The sequence below is a fragment of the Atractosteus spatula genome, chromosome 6 (assembly GCF_055471065.1).
Source record: "Atractosteus spatula isolate fAtrSpa1 chromosome 6, fAtrSpa1.hap1, whole genome shotgun sequence".
Lineage (NCBI taxonomy): Eukaryota > Metazoa > Chordata > Actinopteri > Semionotiformes > Lepisosteidae > Atractosteus > Atractosteus spatula.
This window is the reverse complement of record NC_142711.1, coordinates 14918815-14935920: the sequence shown is the minus strand read 5'-3', so window position 1 is coordinate 14935920 and position 17106 is coordinate 14918815. Positions and strand designations below refer to the sequence as shown.

General features: G+C 47.0%; 1 protein-coding gene across 1 annotated transcript; it reads right to left on the bottom strand.

The window, feature by feature from the left end:
* Positions 1 to 544: 544 nt before the first annotated feature.
* Positions 545 to 16266, bottom strand: LOC148832016 (ribosomal protein S6 kinase beta-2-like). Its single transcript, XM_088919627.1, has 15 exons — positions 15587 to 16266; positions 15351 to 15388; positions 14585 to 14699; positions 13315 to 13383; positions 12101 to 12248; positions 11698 to 11755; positions 10435 to 10535; positions 9324 to 9414; positions 8293 to 8383; positions 8085 to 8192; positions 7675 to 7737; positions 6661 to 6738; positions 6090 to 6197; positions 4087 to 4199; positions 545 to 3195 (listed from the first exon to the last, which is right to left on the bottom strand). The coding sequence occupies exons 1-15, from the start codon at positions 15647 to 15649 to the stop codon at positions 3006 to 3008; spliced, it is 1434 nt and encodes a 477-aa protein (XP_088775753.1). The 5' UTR covers positions 15650 to 16266; the 3' UTR covers positions 545 to 3005.
* Between the last annotated feature and the right edge of the window lie 840 nt (positions 16267 to 17106).

Here is a 17106-nt window from a genome sequence, read left to right as displayed (position 1 = left end):
AGGGCCGGATTTTGGTGTTCGGAGGCCCTAGGCACTTTCACTCTGAAACGTGCAAAAAGAGGGGTAAACGCCAACTGAATTACGTCGATCGACATGATGCAACTATTTTAATGCCAAACTATGTGATTGATGGAGCGAGTCGAGCGACCAGCACTTCGATACTTCTAGTTTCTAGAACAGCCGCTAGAGAGCGGGTGATTCTTGATTTGGAGCACCTAGAGTCATCGCAAGGATGTTGTTTCAGCTCGTTTTTCATTAGTCACTAGTGTTTCCCTCCTTCGCAGGCCCTAAAAATTTCGGAGGCCCCAGGCACTTTGGAAATCCGGAACGGACTACCGATTTCGATTCATAAAAGAGCACCACTGGAAAATCTCAAGCCAGGTTCTTAAAAAGCAGAAGGGATTCAGTCTTTCCCTAATTTTATTAGAAACATCTTTAACAATCGTGAACCGCAGTGGATTATAGTGATTTTCATTTCAAGGGAAGATCATCTACCAATTGAGTAATAGGAAATCTCGAAAAGAGGAAAAAAACAGAAAAAAAACGGAATTATCCATGAATTTATTTCATAAACGAAGATCATTATCTCCAATTTTTTATAACATGATAATACAATTTAATTCCCCCCCCCCCCCCCAAGGTTACAGCAGAAGATTACATTTTTAATGCAAAATTATAGAATAATAATAATAATAATAATAATAATAATAATTTTCCACACCTTTAGTTTATACTAAAAGAAAATAGTTTAATTTTCCCCAACCTAAGTTGGGGAATAAAACTTAGTTATATTCTGTAACAGATGATTTGAGAATTAAGTTTTAACTAGCAGACCTACCTGCCCTGATGTCCGATTTCAGAAAGCCTCAGGCCCACCACCACCGGGGCAGGCAGTGATGAGGGGGACGACCACCAAAATCAAAGAGTGGCACCGCAGTCCGAATAACACTGCTCGAAATTAACAGTCAAACTCGAGCTGGCGAGGCAACAGTGGAAGATCCTCCATTTCAACCGGTAAGACACTGTCCCCAAGTCTCAAGGTAAAGGCCACAGCGTAAATAAAGATTAATATATCAACACGTCATGTGTGTGCAAGCCCCCACAAACCCGACTGCAGCTTGTGGGGTCCCCACAAACCCGACTGCAGTTCAGGGTACGCCCCACCCTCCACAAACCCAGCTCAAGCTGAAACATTTCCCCACTAGAAGCAAACATCAGCATGCGAATAAAACCTGAAAATCATTAGCAGAAACCAAATCCGTCTCCACTCGGCCCGTGTCTGCCTCCCGATTCCGAGCTCTGCTGTCAGCTTGATCCCCGACCAAAGACCGAAAAGAAACGGCACTCTGCCGCACCGCACAACGCGTGTCAAACACTCCCAGCAGTGCAAATCCGATCGAACAATCACAACAAGGCTGGCAGCAGGAAACGTGAAACACTTCCAAAATGAGAATATTACGTGGTTAATAGCGGGTATGAGCACCCTGCTTAACACAGCATTGTGTGTGTCATTTTCAAGAGAGGAATCTGTAGGTTACGACTGCTGGTACTGACTCAAGTATGTTCAAGGCTAGCCCCACAAACCCATCAATATCTGTAAACATAATTGAGTATAACACTGACCACGGGATTTTAACCCATACACTCATCAACACCAGTGAACATGCTTGTGTATAACACTGGATATGGGAATCTAAAGCCCCCATACTTCCCATATACTCAAGCATTCATCAATCATGGGATTGTCAGAAACATAACCTACATGGCTGGTGAGGATAACCTGTACTTAAACCTAAACAAGTGACACTTGTGCTATTTCACAGGACCACAGTTACTGGCCACCAACAGCACTGCATGTTTCACACTGGTCTGAGCACATGAGGTAGAAGATCAGACTTCACAAACTGGGGAACCGCAAGGTCTTCCAGGTCTCCCTAAAATCAGCCACCCGAATCACAGCTTTGAGTCATTTAGGATGATGATCGGGTCAATATGGCCACTGCACTATTTCACTTAACACGCCTCTATCAGTAGCCAGAATGATTTCTGAACAACTGGGACAGTTCCAATGATTTCAGGGTGACCCACAAAACCAGCTGCACTGGGTCACCAGCAGCTGGGGTGGTCGCCCTCTCACCATCTGGAAGGGATGTGTTGTCCTATAGCTGCCACGCATGATGGGCCATTTTAACGGTGGCCATTCCTGGTTTTCAGGGCTCAGGGGAGAGTCTTCCACTAACAGGCTGAAGGACTTGAATCGCTCTAGTCCCGAACAGAGAAGAAGAAGAAGGCACCTGACACAAGTGTTCAAGATCTTCAAAGGCATCGAAAGTCACCCAAGCAAACTGCATCAGAAGCAGCTGTGAAATATGGACCAGAGGGCACAAGGAAGTGCATTTAGATCACAGAACAGGATGTGCTTCTTTACACAGAGGGTGGTGGGAGTGTGGAACAAGCTTTCCAGCCATTTCTGCTGAAGCTGATACACTGGCTTCTTATAAGAAACAGCTGGATGAGACCCTGAGAACAATTCTCTACTAACTGCCAAGAGGGCTAGAGGCGTCAAACAGCCTTCGATTGTGACCCGTCTTAGTTCTGACAAACTGCTGAGGGGAGTAGCTGATATGTGAAATAGATAAGTTATTTTCACTTTCTATGTCAACAGATATTAAGACATCAAACTTGTATTCAATGAGCATAAAGATTTTCTCTTCACAGGGAACCTCAGTATTTTTATTTATTTAGTGGGAGGAGGGAACAATCCTGTAATATTTAAAAAATAACGTTAGAGACTCTGGGACAGTTTCTTAGCGTTTGATGAATTTTGCAAATTTGGCAACATTTCCCATGAAATGCTCTTGAAATGAATCAAACCAAGTATCTCATGAAAGTGGAACTACATGGTTTTAAAGATTATTCTTTGCGATCCGCCCGAGAGACATGATTAACTCCCCAGGCAGCTGCCTGTAACATTCAGATATGCAGGACACACCAGCCAGCCACGCTCATCTTCCACTCCGCCCTCCCCTGGTCTTGTGACCCCCCTGTTTCTTGGTACGCCCTGGCGTCCTGATTGGCTGGGAGGCATTGATGTCACCGGGAGGGGGCGTGGTGTCCATTCTCTGCTCCACTTCTCCCTCTGCTTCCCCACCCGGGTTGGGTCTGAATGGCTCAGCCATGGAGAACTTGATCGGACTGGAGGAGGAAGAGTGAGACGCAATTATTAATACAGCGGGGAATGAACAATTCTGCTTTGTACATGGTGAACATCACTGACCACTGGGTGGTATTTGTACAAATGCACTGAAAAAGATCCACATAAGAACATAAACTTAACGATCTAAAAAAAAACACATCTATGCGTTTCTTGAAAGAAGCCGGGGTATCAGCTTCAACTCAATGGCTGGGCAGCTTGCTCCACACTCCCAGAGCTCTTTGTGTAAAGGAGTGCCTCCTGTCCCGACTGCAGGATCTCATTCGGTCCAAGTCCAACAGACTACGGAACAGCTTCTATCTCCAGGCAATAAGACTGCTAAATAGTTCAGGTGGGTAGCTGCGTCAGCATGCGTAGGCTGCAAAAGAACAAGTAATAGGTTTATTCCATGCTGAAAAAAAGAAGAAAGAGAACACAACGTTTCGGCCGTGGAGCCTTCTTCAGGTGTGGCTCCACGGCCGAAACGTTGTGTTCTCTTTCTTCTTTTTTTCAGCATGGAATAAACCTATTACTTGTTCCTTTGCAGACTGCTAAATAGCCAACCTGCAGCTCCTTTAGCAAATCACCTGTAATGGGTACATGGACACACAGTTTTCACTGTATTCAGCGTAACTGCACTACTTGTATATATTGCATACACCGTGGACACATAGCAGCTCGTATTGAGTTTTATTCAATTTCTAGTACATTTATTATTATGTAACCTTATTTTCGGAACCTCAATTTTGTGATTTTCGCGATTTTTGCGATTCTTGTGATTTTTGTGAGCTCGCAGAAAAGACATTTCATTGCCAGCAACTACTGCTGCACGCTGTATTGTTGTGCCTTTGAGAAATAAACTTTGATTTGATTTGATTTGAAAGCAGACGCACCTGATGGGTGTCCTGGGGCTGCTGTTGAGTCTCCGTGGTGAACGGGTTTTGGGTTCAAAGGAGAATCCCTCCTTCAGGCTTTCTAACACTGAAGGAGCAACATAGGTGAAGCCCTATAGGAGAGAGAGAGAGACACATCAGTGCTGCTACCACACTGTTATTATCACTGCTATTGCTGCCTTTTCGTATTTATACTGTAAACATCCCATCTTTGATCTCTTCTTTGCATCTGTATGCATTTTAGAGTGCTCTCAGAATGTATGTGATGTAGATCACGCCAGGAAGGCAGCTTAAACTGAATGTATGAGTGTCTGCATACAGACTCACTGACTTGACTGGACATTGCATTCCAGCTGCTCATCTCCAGTGAGAAACAGAAGACATAAACGGGTGCCCTCTAGTGTCTGTGAGGGGAGATGCAGCGCACTTGCTGACGGCTTGAAAGACAGATGTGTGTCTGTAGAACAGGGGCTGGCGACCTTCCAGAAGGGGCGTGACAAGAGTCAGCCCATGCCCTTGTTTTTATGGATTTGCACAACGCTGATACTTTTTTTAAATAATAGGCCGGCATACACTGAGTAATAGAAATTTAATATTAAAATATTATCTCAAAGAATAATGGATTATTTAATAAGCTAATTGCCCTTGCTTTCCCTTACTGAGGTCTCCGATCTCAGGCTTGTAGCTTGACACTTTAAGCAGCACACAAGCCCCTGAGTGTTCATGTGTGTAAACAACCTGTTGCAAATGCTGAGAGCAGGGCAAATGCCACTTTCTTCAAACATTCAAATTTCGCTGGCAGGGACTTATCCACGTCATCACAGCAATGCTGTGATCACTTCCAGTAGCCTCCAGCGTTTCACCAAAAATTCACTTCACCGATATCGAAGTCGTCAATTTTAACCAGAAAAGAAAACAATTGGGCTCTGACAGAGATCAATTGAGATCTGACAGAAAATATTGAAGCCAGTTCTCGTGCGTACCCTTCCAACTCGGCAACGCGGATTGTGCAATGTTCTGAAAGTTCACAAAGAGGTCGGAAATAGTGGAAAGTTGAGATGTCCATGTCCCAGGAAAAAAATGGCAAGTTTTGCAAGAAATATCTTCCACATTCAGAAATGACCCACAACAATTTGATCTGCACCCTGCAGACAGAGGCTGAGCTCATTCATACGTGTGGCGATGGTGACTAGAAGCAGTAGTTCTGCAGGCCCCTTTTTGATCTTGCACTTCAACATAGAGCACAAAAGGGCAGATTCTTTATGTTGAACAGATCCATACTCATCTCTCCAAAAGGGCTGAAATGAGCGAACATTTTAGCAACTGTCATCCTGTCCAAAATGTTCAACTTTACACTTAAATGTGAAAAATGTTATCAGAGGCACAGATTGAGAGCTTTTCTGTGAAAATAGGCTACCCCTGGTAAGAATAATATGGTTAATAAGCTAAGTGAATCATTTTTTCTGCATCAAAGAGCTTTTATAGGTAGCATGGTTTTTATAATTTTTTAACTAAACTTTCTTTGTGACTTATAAGATATTTATTGCATGTGCTGTTTCCACTGCATTAAAAATCACATGGTTGCCAATAATAGCACACGTGTTGTAGGTTGCAAACCCCTGCTGTAGACAGTGGTACACTGTCAATATCCATAACATTTTACTTGACAGTATAGACAAGGTTTACCAGTATTCTGCGTCACCCAGGCCAAATCCTTAATACAACACAGGACAGTATCACCGAAAATTTGAAAGGGGCACAGAAAGTCACAATACAGTATAATACAGAAGTGTGGAATAACAGTGCATGCTGGGAGCATGTGGGCGGGGCCGGGAGGGAAGGCGTGGTCACTGATTGGTCTGGGTCAATGGAGGGGTGTGGCAGGGGGAGATTTAATCCTCAAGAGGAGTTTGAGAGGCTCACTTGCAAGTAGGCAACCAACCAGGAATAAAAAAAGGTAACTTTGATTTAATTGGTAAAACTCAGTAACCCCCATGCCTCACCATGAATGCCTGCTCAGCACTCTCACTGAGGGTGGTGTCATCTGGGCTGTCCACTGGGGTCTGTCTGGTGAAGCGTGTGTCAAACTGACTGACATCCTCCTCCGACTGCTACTGAAGGAGACAAACCGAAAAACAGAGGGGTTAATACAGTGCAGACACACTGACTGGACACTCCAGTACATTAACACTGCACTGAGAGAGAGGGGTTAATACAGTACAGACACGCTGACTGGACACTCCAGTACATTAACACTGCACTGAGAGAGAGGGGTTAATACAGTACAGACACACTGACTGGACACTCCAGTACATTAACACTGCACTGAGAGAGAGGGGTTAATACAGTACAGACACGCTGACTGGACACTCCAGTACATTAACACTGCACTGAGAGAGAGGGGTTAATACAGTCCAGACACACTGACTGGACACTCCAGTACATTAACACTGCACTGAGAGAGAGGGGTTAATACAGTACAGACACGCTGACTGGACACTCCAGTACATTAACACTGCACTGAGAGAAATGAATAGACAGACACATGGACAAGCTCACAGGTGTACACAGTACCAGGCAGGGTTTGTATGGTGGCTCCACTTTCCTGTTCAGTAGGTCATCCCAGTTGATGTGTCGGAAGAAGGGGTGTTTCTGTAGGAAAGAGAACGGAACAAATGAAAACTGCATATCTCAGAAATCACCCCAGCACAGGCAGGAATGATTAAGAAGGTTAAAGGAAGATCTCAGAACACACAAGGTTCTGTAATGCAGAATCACATAACAAAGAAGGAGAAAATGTGCCTCTACAGTGATATTCAAACATAGTGACTTAAACTGTGCAGTATTCTCTATTACCAATAAATATCACTCATATTTTCATAAAAATTAACTACTAAATCCTCAAACAGACAAGTGCGCCTCCTCTTCTTTGTAACTTTTCTTTTGGTTTTAGAATTTGCCTCATTAGTGTGGACATTCTACAGATAGAAGAAAATATCAGATCTGATTAAATGAAAAATTTTGCAGCTCTCCAGAGCGTGCAGCATTCCGTACAGAGTGCCGTTTAACATATCCTTATATGCGCTTTTCTGCACGCTCCACTCAAGGTGCTTTACAGATATCCACCACCACCCACCAGTACATCGCCCCCACTTGGATGATGCAACATCAGCCATAGTGCGCCAGTACGCTCACCACACATCAGTGGGAAGGAGAGTAATGAAGCCAGTTCAGAGATGGGGATTATTAGGAGGCCATGATTGGTAAAGGCCGGGGGAAATCTGGCCAGGACACCAGGGTTACACCCCTACTCTTTTTGAGAAATGCCTTGGGAATTTCTGAATGACTGCGGAGACCTCAGGTTCTCGATCTTACATCTCATCCGAAGGACGGCGCCTGTTTACAGTACAGTGTCCCCATCAGTTCATGGGGCATCGGGACCCACACAGAGCACAAGGTGAGCGCCCCCTGCTGGCCCCACTAACACCTCTTCCAGCAGCAACCTTAGTTCTTCCCAGGAGGTCTCCCATCCAGGAACTGACCAGGCTCACACCTGCTGAGCTTCAGTGGGCTGCCAGTATAAGATACCTGTATATCCCCACAGTCTGCCTTACTGGACCCAAGCCTCTGAACGGGACTTTTTTTCAAAAGCTGGAGAGACCAAAAGAGAATGTAAGAGTTCAGAGCTCCACAAAAACGAGACTAATGAGTCAGTGATCTGTTGCACAGTTAGCACATGGTGATGGTTAACAGTCATTGCACATTAGCAGAGTCCAGTATTGAGTAAGTGTTGACTGCAGTGCAGTGTGACAGTTCATAGTCAGCAAGCAGGTCCCCAGCCTAGTGTGGGGTAAAGCAGTGTTCAGTCAAAGTCCAGCGTGGAGTAAAGCAGTGTTCAGTCAGTTGGTGTGCAGGTCCCCAGCTCAGTGTGGAGTAAAGCAGTGTTCAGTCACAGCCCGGTGTGGAGTAAAGCAGTGTTTAGTCACAGTAGGCTGCACCTTCTTCAGCAGGTCCCTGGCGTCCACAGTGAGGTAGGGGGGCAGGCTCAGTTTACACTTCAGAATCTTGTCGATGGTCTTCTTCCTGTTCTCCGCTGTGAAAGGGGGCTGCAGGACACAAGAGATGACAACAACCACAATGTTACAAGACCAGCAAAGTCACCACAGAGGCTTCACACAGCTGCACAAACCCCCACCCATGTCTCACCGAGCCCGTCAGCATGTCGTACATCAGAGCTCCCAGGCTCCACCAGTCCACCGCGCGGTTGTGTCCCGAGCGCATCAGGATCTCCGGAGCCCTGGAACACAGGCGTACAGGTGAGATACGGGCGCAGGAGGGAGAGACAATTGAAGCACAGAGCTGACAGATGTTAGATTGGGTGGATGCACCAATCAGGGTGACGAAATTAGTGGAGTACCACAGGGCTCTGTACTAGGACCACTACTTTTCTTAATTATATAAAAATTTGATTAACGGAGTACTGCTGTTGTCTGTACTTGGACAGCGGCTCTCCTTACTTTTATCTATATTGTGATTAGTGGATTTCTGCAGGGGTCCATATGTAAAGAAGAATCACTGTTCTTCTAAATTTATATCAATGGACAAGATTCTGAAAAAGTTAATAAACTTGTCAGATTTACAGATCATCCCAAATTAGGAAGAATACCAAAAGCTGTAGATGATGCACAGGAAATTCATAGCAAATCAGAAATACTTTGAGACTGTACAAACACCTGGCAGATGATTAAAAACATTATAAATACAACATGGGAAATGCTGAGCTAGAAGCAATGCTGAGCTAATTATTAAAATGTCTTGGGTGTCTGTCAACATCATTTATATCTCCTAGAAAGTGTGGAGAAACAGTAGAAAAGGAACATTCTAGGACAGATAGTTTCATATCTTGGGAATAAAGATTTATGAAGGCACAGATCAGGAGACATAAAAACATTCAAAGATGACTGTTATTAATAGACGTTATAGCATTCAGACCCGTGTTGTTTAACCCTGACTTCTGTCAAGAAATAGCTGGATGGGACTGCAGATCAATTAAACACGAACCACCAGATGGGTAGATGGTATGTTATGCGTCTTCTCTTTTGTGACCTGTCTTATGTTCTTATATTTAGGTAAGGGAACACAGAAAGGAAAGGAAACAAAGGCAAGGTACGTGAATAGCTAGACAGAAAAAACAATCAGAGTCCCTAAACTACATGTGGAGAGACAGAGAGACTCACATGTACTCTATGGTTCCACAGAAAGTGTGAGTGACGCTGCCTTCGTGGATCGACTCTTTACAGAGACCAAAATCTGTCAGCTTGATATGACCTGAGAGAGAAAGAGAGGTTAATACACACATTGACTGGACACTGCACTACAGAGCATTAACACTGCACTGAGAGAGGGGTTAATACAGTACAGACACACTGACTGGACACTACAGTACATTAACACTGCACTGAGAGAGAGGGGTTAATACAGTACAGACACACTGACTGGACACTCCAGTACATTAACACTGCACTGAGAGAGAGGGGTTAATACAGTACAGACACACTGACTGGACACTCCAGTACATTAACACTGCACTGAGAGAGAGGGGTTAATACAGTACAGACACACTGACTGGACACTCCAGTACATTAACACTGCACTGAGAGAGAGGGGTTAATACACTACAGACACACTGACTGGACACTCCAGTACATTAACACTGCACTGAGAGAGAGGGGTTAATACAGTACAGACACACTGACTGGACACTCCAGTACATTAACACTGCACTGAAAGAGAGGGGTTAATACAGTACAGACACACTGACTGGACACTCCAGTACATGAACACTGCACTGAGAGAGAGGGGTTAATACAGTACAGACACACTGACTGGACACTCCAGTACATTAACACTGCACTGAGAGAGAGGGGTTAATACACTACAGACACACTGACTGGACACTCCAGTACATTAACACTGCACTGAGAGAGAGGGGTTAATACACTACAGACACACTGACTGGACACTCCAGTACATTAACACTGCACTGAGAGAGAGGGGTTAATACAGTACAGACACACTGACTGGACACTACAGCACATTAACACTGCACTGAGAGAGAGGGGTTAATACAGTACAGACACACTGACTGGACACTCCAGTACATTAACACTGCACTGAGAGAGGGGTTAATACAGTACAGATACTGATTGGACACTCCAGCACATTAACACTGCACTGAGAGAGAGGGGTTAATACAGTACAGGCACACTGACTGGACACTACACTACATTAACACTTATGAGGAGGTTAATCCTGTACTGTATGTACTGTATGTGCTGCTGGCAGTACCGTGCTGGTTGAGCATGATGTTCTCAGGTTTGAGGTCTCTGTAGATGATGCCGTGAGAATGCAGGTGTCCTAGAGCCAGAGTGATCTCACCCAGGTAGAAGCTGAGGAGTCAGAGACAAACATTGCTTTACTACAAATTGACTGATGGACCTCAGACTGGCCCTATCACTATGTTTCTCAATCAGTGAAGTACACACCCAGCCAGCTAATGAACGAAACAGCTCGCTACCTGCCTAAGAGAAGAACAAGCTGAATCGGGAGAGCCCAGCTCAAGGTATCACTTGTAACAATCCTGGGACTGTGACAATTTCAAAATCAACTCACCGAGGCATTTTCATCATTCAGTTTTAAAGGCGTAAGGTTCTCTAAACAAATCAAATTACTAGTTATAATCAAATATAAAAAAACTGGATAAAACAGTATCCAGTTAAGGACTGGAGACCCCTGGGCTAAACAAATTAATAAGAAACTGACGCAATGTCTTAAAACTGGACACACTAACACACCACAGTATACCCTTCTCCAACATGAGTTTGATTACCAGCTCTCCATGATTTTTTTCGTGCTAGACAGATATCCATGGCAACACGCTCTAGATTTGTACAGTAATCTCTCCAATACTCCCAATATCGGCACACACCCCTCCTCTCTCAGTCTGCTCTTCACTGTTACCAAGAGAGGTATCCATGGCAACACGTTCTAGACTCATCCAGTAATCTCTCCAATACTCCCAATATCGACACACCCCCCCTCCTCTCTCAGTCTGCTCTTCACTGTTACTGCAAGAGGTATCCATGGCAACACACTCTAGACTCGTCCAGTAATCTCTCCAATACTCCCAATATCGACACACCCCCCCTCCTCTCTCAGTCTGCTCTTCACTGTTACCAAGAGGAGTGTGGTGAAGTCTCCATTGTCATTCTTGACATTTTTTAAGTCATCAGCTTCCAAGTGCATCATCATGAGATACCCTTTACCACCACCAATCAGAGGTCATCATTCAGTAATGTCAGTTTAGCACATGGAAATGCCAAAGGTTTATGTCACAACTTGTGTCTATGTCATACACAGCTCAGTACAGGGCCATTGGTCTGAGTGCAACAGTATATATATATATAAGGAACTATAGGTGAATTTACATTCAATTACATCTCCTAATCATTAACATTTCATATCTTGGTAACCCAGCGTTGGACAGGAGTCCACAGTAAGATCTTACTACACTAATAAATCAACACTGGAAGAGTGTGGAGGTGTTCTTACCAAGCAGTGTCCTCCATGAAGATCCCCTCTTTCTCCAGCTGCATGAACAGTTCTCCCCCTGAGAGAGAGACAGCGACAGCATGAACCCCCTGACACACACACACTCTCCCTCTGAGAGAGAGACAGTGTGAGCCCCCTGACACACACACACACACACTCTCCCCCTGAGAGACAGTGTGAACTCCCTGACACACACACACTCTCCCTCTGAGAGAGAGACAGTGTGAACCCCCTGACACACACACACTCTCCTCCTGAGAGAAAGACGGCAACAGCATGAACCCCCTGACACACACACACACACTCTCCCCCCTGAGAGAGAGAGAGAGAGAGACAGCATGAACCCCCTGACATACAGACTTGGGGCTGCTGTGCACCCCTCCTCCCACACACACCCCCTCACCGCTCAGACACTCCAGGATGAGGTACAGCTTGCCCCCCGTCTGGAAGGCGTAGTGCAGGTCCACAATGAAGGGGTGTCTGACTGACTCTAGGATGCTCCTCTCCGCCCGCGTGTGAGCTGTGTCCTTTGCGTTGCACACAATCTTGGCCTGGAGGAGACAGAGGGGTTAATACAGGATTAGGGTGATTAAGAGGGGTCAATACAGACACCAGACTAACACAGCCCTGAGAGAGCGAGAGGGGTTAATACAGACACCAGACTAACACAGCCCTGAGAGAGCGAGAGGGGTTAATCCAGACACCAGACTAACACAGCCCTGAGAGAGCGAGAGGGGTTAATCCAGACACCAGACAAACACAGCCCTGAGAGAGCGAGAGGGGTTAATACAGACACCAGACTAACACAGCCCTGAGAGAGCGAGAGGGGTTAATACAGACACCAGACTAACACAGCCCTGAGAGAGCGAGAGGGGTTAATCCAGACACCAGACTAACAGCCCTGAGAGAGCGAGAGGGGTTAATCCAGACACCAGACTAACACAGCCCTGAGAGAGCGAGAGGGGTTAATCCAGACACCAGACTAACACAGCCCTGAGAGAGCGAGAGGGGTTAATCCAGACACCAGACTAACACAGCCCTGAGAGAGCGAGAGGGGTTAATCCAGACACCAGACTAACACAGCCCTGAGAGAGCGAGAGGGGTTAATCCAGACACCAGACTAACACAGCCCTGAGAGAGCGAGAGGGGTTAATCCAGACACCAGACTAACACAGCCCTGAGAGAGCGAGAGGGGTTAATCCAGACACCAGACTAACAGCCCTGAGAGAGCGAGAGGGGTTAATCCAGACACCAGACTAACACAGCCCTGAGAGAGCGAGAGGGGTTAATCCAGACACCAGACTAACACAGCCCTGAGAGAGCGAGAGGGGTTAATCCAGACAACAGACTAACAGCCCTGAGAGAGCGAGAGGGGTTAATCCAGACACCAGACTAACACAGCCCTGAGAGAGCGAGAGGGGTTAATCCAGACACCAGACTAACACAGCCCTGAGAGAGCGAGAGGGGTTAATCCAGACACCAGACTAACACAGCCCTGAGAGAGCGAGAGGGGTTAATACAGGCACTCTGGACAGCAGCACAGAGGGAGTGTGAGGGTTTAATTCAGAATCTCAAAATCAGAGTGACAGAGAATGAGAGAGGAAAATAAATGGATACCTTTCTCAGAACCTTCATGGCAAATATCTTCCCGCTGTGAAGCCCCTGGACTTTTCGCACCTGGAACACCTGAGAGCCACACAGCAGAGAGCAGGTGTCAGTGTCTGTGCCCAGTGGGGGCAAGGATCAGATCCCACAGCACAGCACCGTGATCCGTTTCAGCTTTTTCCTGCTGCCAGATTCTGTCACAAGATGGTCTCACCTCACATCCTGGTGGACCAGAGGAGGGTGCTCTTCCCTCCAAACCACACTATTTTCTTACCAAGGCCCCAGTATGGTGACCAGAGACTAGCCCTACAGAGAAGAGTATCTATAACTGAGAACAGGAGACACTGCTTTACACAAAGGGTGGTGGGAGCATGGAACGTTCTGATATTCTGGCTTCTTCCAACAAACATGGATGAGATCCTGGGACCAATTTACTTCTAACTACCAAACAGGCTAGACGGGCTGAATGGCCTCCTCTCATTTCTGATCCGTCTTGTGTTTTCATGTAATTATTATACAAAAGGATATTACAATATTAACAAGGTCTTACACCCATCTTATAATTGCTTACAGTTATATAGATTTTGTCTGGACACTCCACTCAAAGCGCTAAACATGGGGACTCCCGTCCACCAGTGTGCAGCCCCACCTGGATGATGCGACGGCAGCCATAGTGCGCCAGTACACTCACCACACACCAGCTCTCAGTGGGGAGGAGAGCAAAGTAATGAAGCCAATTCATAGATGGGGATTATTAGGAGGCCATGAATGGTAAAGGCCAATGGGAAATTTGGCCAGGACGCCAGGGTTACAACCCTACTCTTTTCAAGAAACACCCTGGGATTTTTAATGACCACAGAGAGTCAGGACCTTGGTTTTATGTCTCATTCGAAGGACGGCGCCTGTTTACAGTATAGTATCCCCATCACTATACTGGGGCATTAGGACCCACATGGACCGCAGGGTGAGCACCCCCTGCTGGCCCCACTAACACCTCTTCCAGCAGCAACCTTAGTTTTTCCCAGGTGGTCTCCCATCCAGGTACTGACCAGGCTCATACCTACTGAGCTTCAGTGGGCTGCCAGTTGTGAGCTGCAGAGTGATATGGCTGCTGGTCTTCACAGTCTTCACAATACAGCACATTAACATCACACAGGACAACAGTAGGACCGAGCACAGTGAAGGGACACACACCCCTCGCCCTGCACAGCCATGGAGTTCATACCCTTCACTCACAGCACACACAGCTCGGCCTTCTCCCCCAGACAGGTGTCTCCCTCACCTTGCCATAACCCCCCTTGCCCAGCACTCGCAACAGCTCGAAGCAGTCGGCCCCCACTCTCTCCGTCCCCATGTTCACACTGAGAGGGGAGAGCTCCACCTCCTCACACTGAGTCCTGAGAGAGAGAAGGGGGTTAATACAGTACAGACACACTGACTGGACACTCCAGTACATTAACACTGCACTGAGACAGAGGGGTTAATACAGTACAGACACACTGACTTGAAACTCCAGTATATTAACACTGCACTGAGAGAGAGGGGTTAATACAGTACAGACACACTGACTGGACACTCCAGTACATTAACACTGCACTGAGACAGAGGGGTTAATACAGTACAGACACACTGACTTGACACTCCAGTACATTAACACTGCACTGAGAGAGAGGGGTTAATACAGTCCAGACACACTGACTGGACACTCCAGTACATTAACACTGCACTGAGAGAGAGGGGTTAATACAGTACAGACACACTGACTGGACACTCCAGTACATTAACACTGCACTGAGAGAGAGAGTGGTTAATACAGTACAGACACACTGAATGGACACTCCAGTACATTAACACTGCACTGAGAGAGAGAGGGGTTAATACAGTACAGACACACTGAATGGACACTACAGCACATTAACACTGCACTGAGAGAGAGAGATTATTAAGAAATAGATAAAGCCACGCACGAATTGGATTTCCAGAGAAACACAAATCTATACAATCAGGGAAGATAAACATTCGCACGGAGATGCAAAGACTGAACTCACAAGTCAGGCTCTGCCCCAGGAGGGTCGAACACCTCATCCTAAAGAGACAACAGAACAGGCATCGCGTTAACAGAAGAAGCCAGATGCACCCGACAACCGAGAGGGCTTCAGAGATCAGAAGGCTGAACGAAGTTGATTCGGTCGGTTATATGACTAAGCGGGGAGTGGCGTCGCGGCACTGTCCCGTCACCCTTCTGAAAGGGACCGACACGGGCGCCCCTTTCATCCCTACTCACCCCGGTGTCGTCGGGGTCGCTGACGTCCTCGTTCTCGAGGTCGATGTCGAAGACCCCGGCCATAGCCGCCGGCACTGGACAGGGGCAGAGACGGGAAGACACAGGGAAACACGGGAGTCACGGCCGCCCCTGCTCTGGCCAAGACTGCAGGGTTACGTTACAGGGAACAGATCGTGTGTAACAACACACTGCGCTACCAGATCACCCCTCCCGCTGCTGCCATGACTGCTTACCGACTGAGAACAAAACACCAGAAACAATAATAGCAGCAATGCTGACAGACAAGTCGTGTCGCCTTTCAGATAATAGCTCCTCGCTTTACTACGAGCAAAAAGTAAAAATGACAACGAAAAGTAAACTTCCGCTCCAGCGCTGCACTTGTGGGCAGCTCGGTTACATCGCCTGGCCCGTGATCGCTTAGGTTTCACCCTTGTCAGCGCTGGCTTGCCCACGAGTGTCAGCTCCACACCGGACACCCGTGTGAGTGGGAGCTCCACGGGCAGTCGGGGACTCACTGACCGGGCGGCCCGGTCCTCCTCCAGGACAGCCCGACTGACAAGAGACCAGAACTTCGTCAACCTAAGCGTCCAACCTGTCCTCCCTTTTTACTCTTCTCTATATTTCACTCCCGCAAAGCGCTCCGGCTACTTCGGGACTTTAACCCACTTGCGTCATCAACAGCGGCCGCAGGTCTCTGGCGCGCTACCGTAAAAGCACGAATACGAGGGACGTAATCATTTCTGCATTTTAGGACGTTACTGTTCAAACGCCATTCTTTCACAGACATGCACAGGCAGCCAGGTGCCACGCTAACTTCCCAAACTATTTTAAAGTTTTTAGTGTTGTGTCAGTGTGGTGCAGTGCGGATATGGTCTAGTGCCCCTCAAACACAAGGCAAGCTGGAGCAGCGTTTCCCGGTGTTGAGCGGTGCTTTTGCAAGCGAGTCAGGCGAGGGTAACCTGTATTTTGACTGTACACCAGCTTTAACATAAAGTACACGGAAAATATGACTTGGCGCTGCATGTGCCCGAAAGGGTAACGGTCATTGTGTCGCGGTGTGACGGACGTGGCGCAGGGCAGTGGCTTGGGAGCGGTTTTGTTTTTGATAATAATGGCCGGAGTGTTTTTCCTCTATTATGGTGTATTTTTCCTCTATTTTGCGTCTGGTTCCCTCTCCCTCTGCAGCTGTCCTCTCCTGTAGTGCAAACAGTACAGCAGATGTCGGTCAACAAGGCAGGAAGGAGAAGGGGGCAGGGCTCAGAGACCCCTTCTCAGCCGCTTACACTCCACCCCCCTTGAGGCATCAGCAGCTGCCGATCCACGATGTTTGCGCAGACACTCGTCGTTTTCCCTGGTCAGAAGTGACGCATCCGATGGCGTGTGGCTGCCAGACAGGCTGCTGGACCTGGCCTGGAACAGAGGGACCCAGAGGAGGGACAATGCACCTGCATACCTGATTAACTGCCCGCAATCACTTCATTAATGAGCCCCCACTCGTTAGGCCTCGCCCCCACGCTCAC

Coding starts and splice junctions, on each gene's coding strand:
- LOC148832016 (XM_088919627.1), bottom strand. CDS start 15,649: ATGGCCGGGGTCTTCGACATCGACCTCGAGAACGAGGACGTCAGCGAC. Junction 8,384..9,323: donor TGTGGAACCATAGAGTACAT/GTGAGTCTCTCT, acceptor CCTGTGTTCCAG/GGCTCCGGAGATCCTGATGC. Junction 8,193..8,292: donor ACGACATGCTGACGGGCTCG/GTGAGACATGGG, acceptor TGTGTCCTGCAG/CCCCCTTTCACAGCGGAGAA.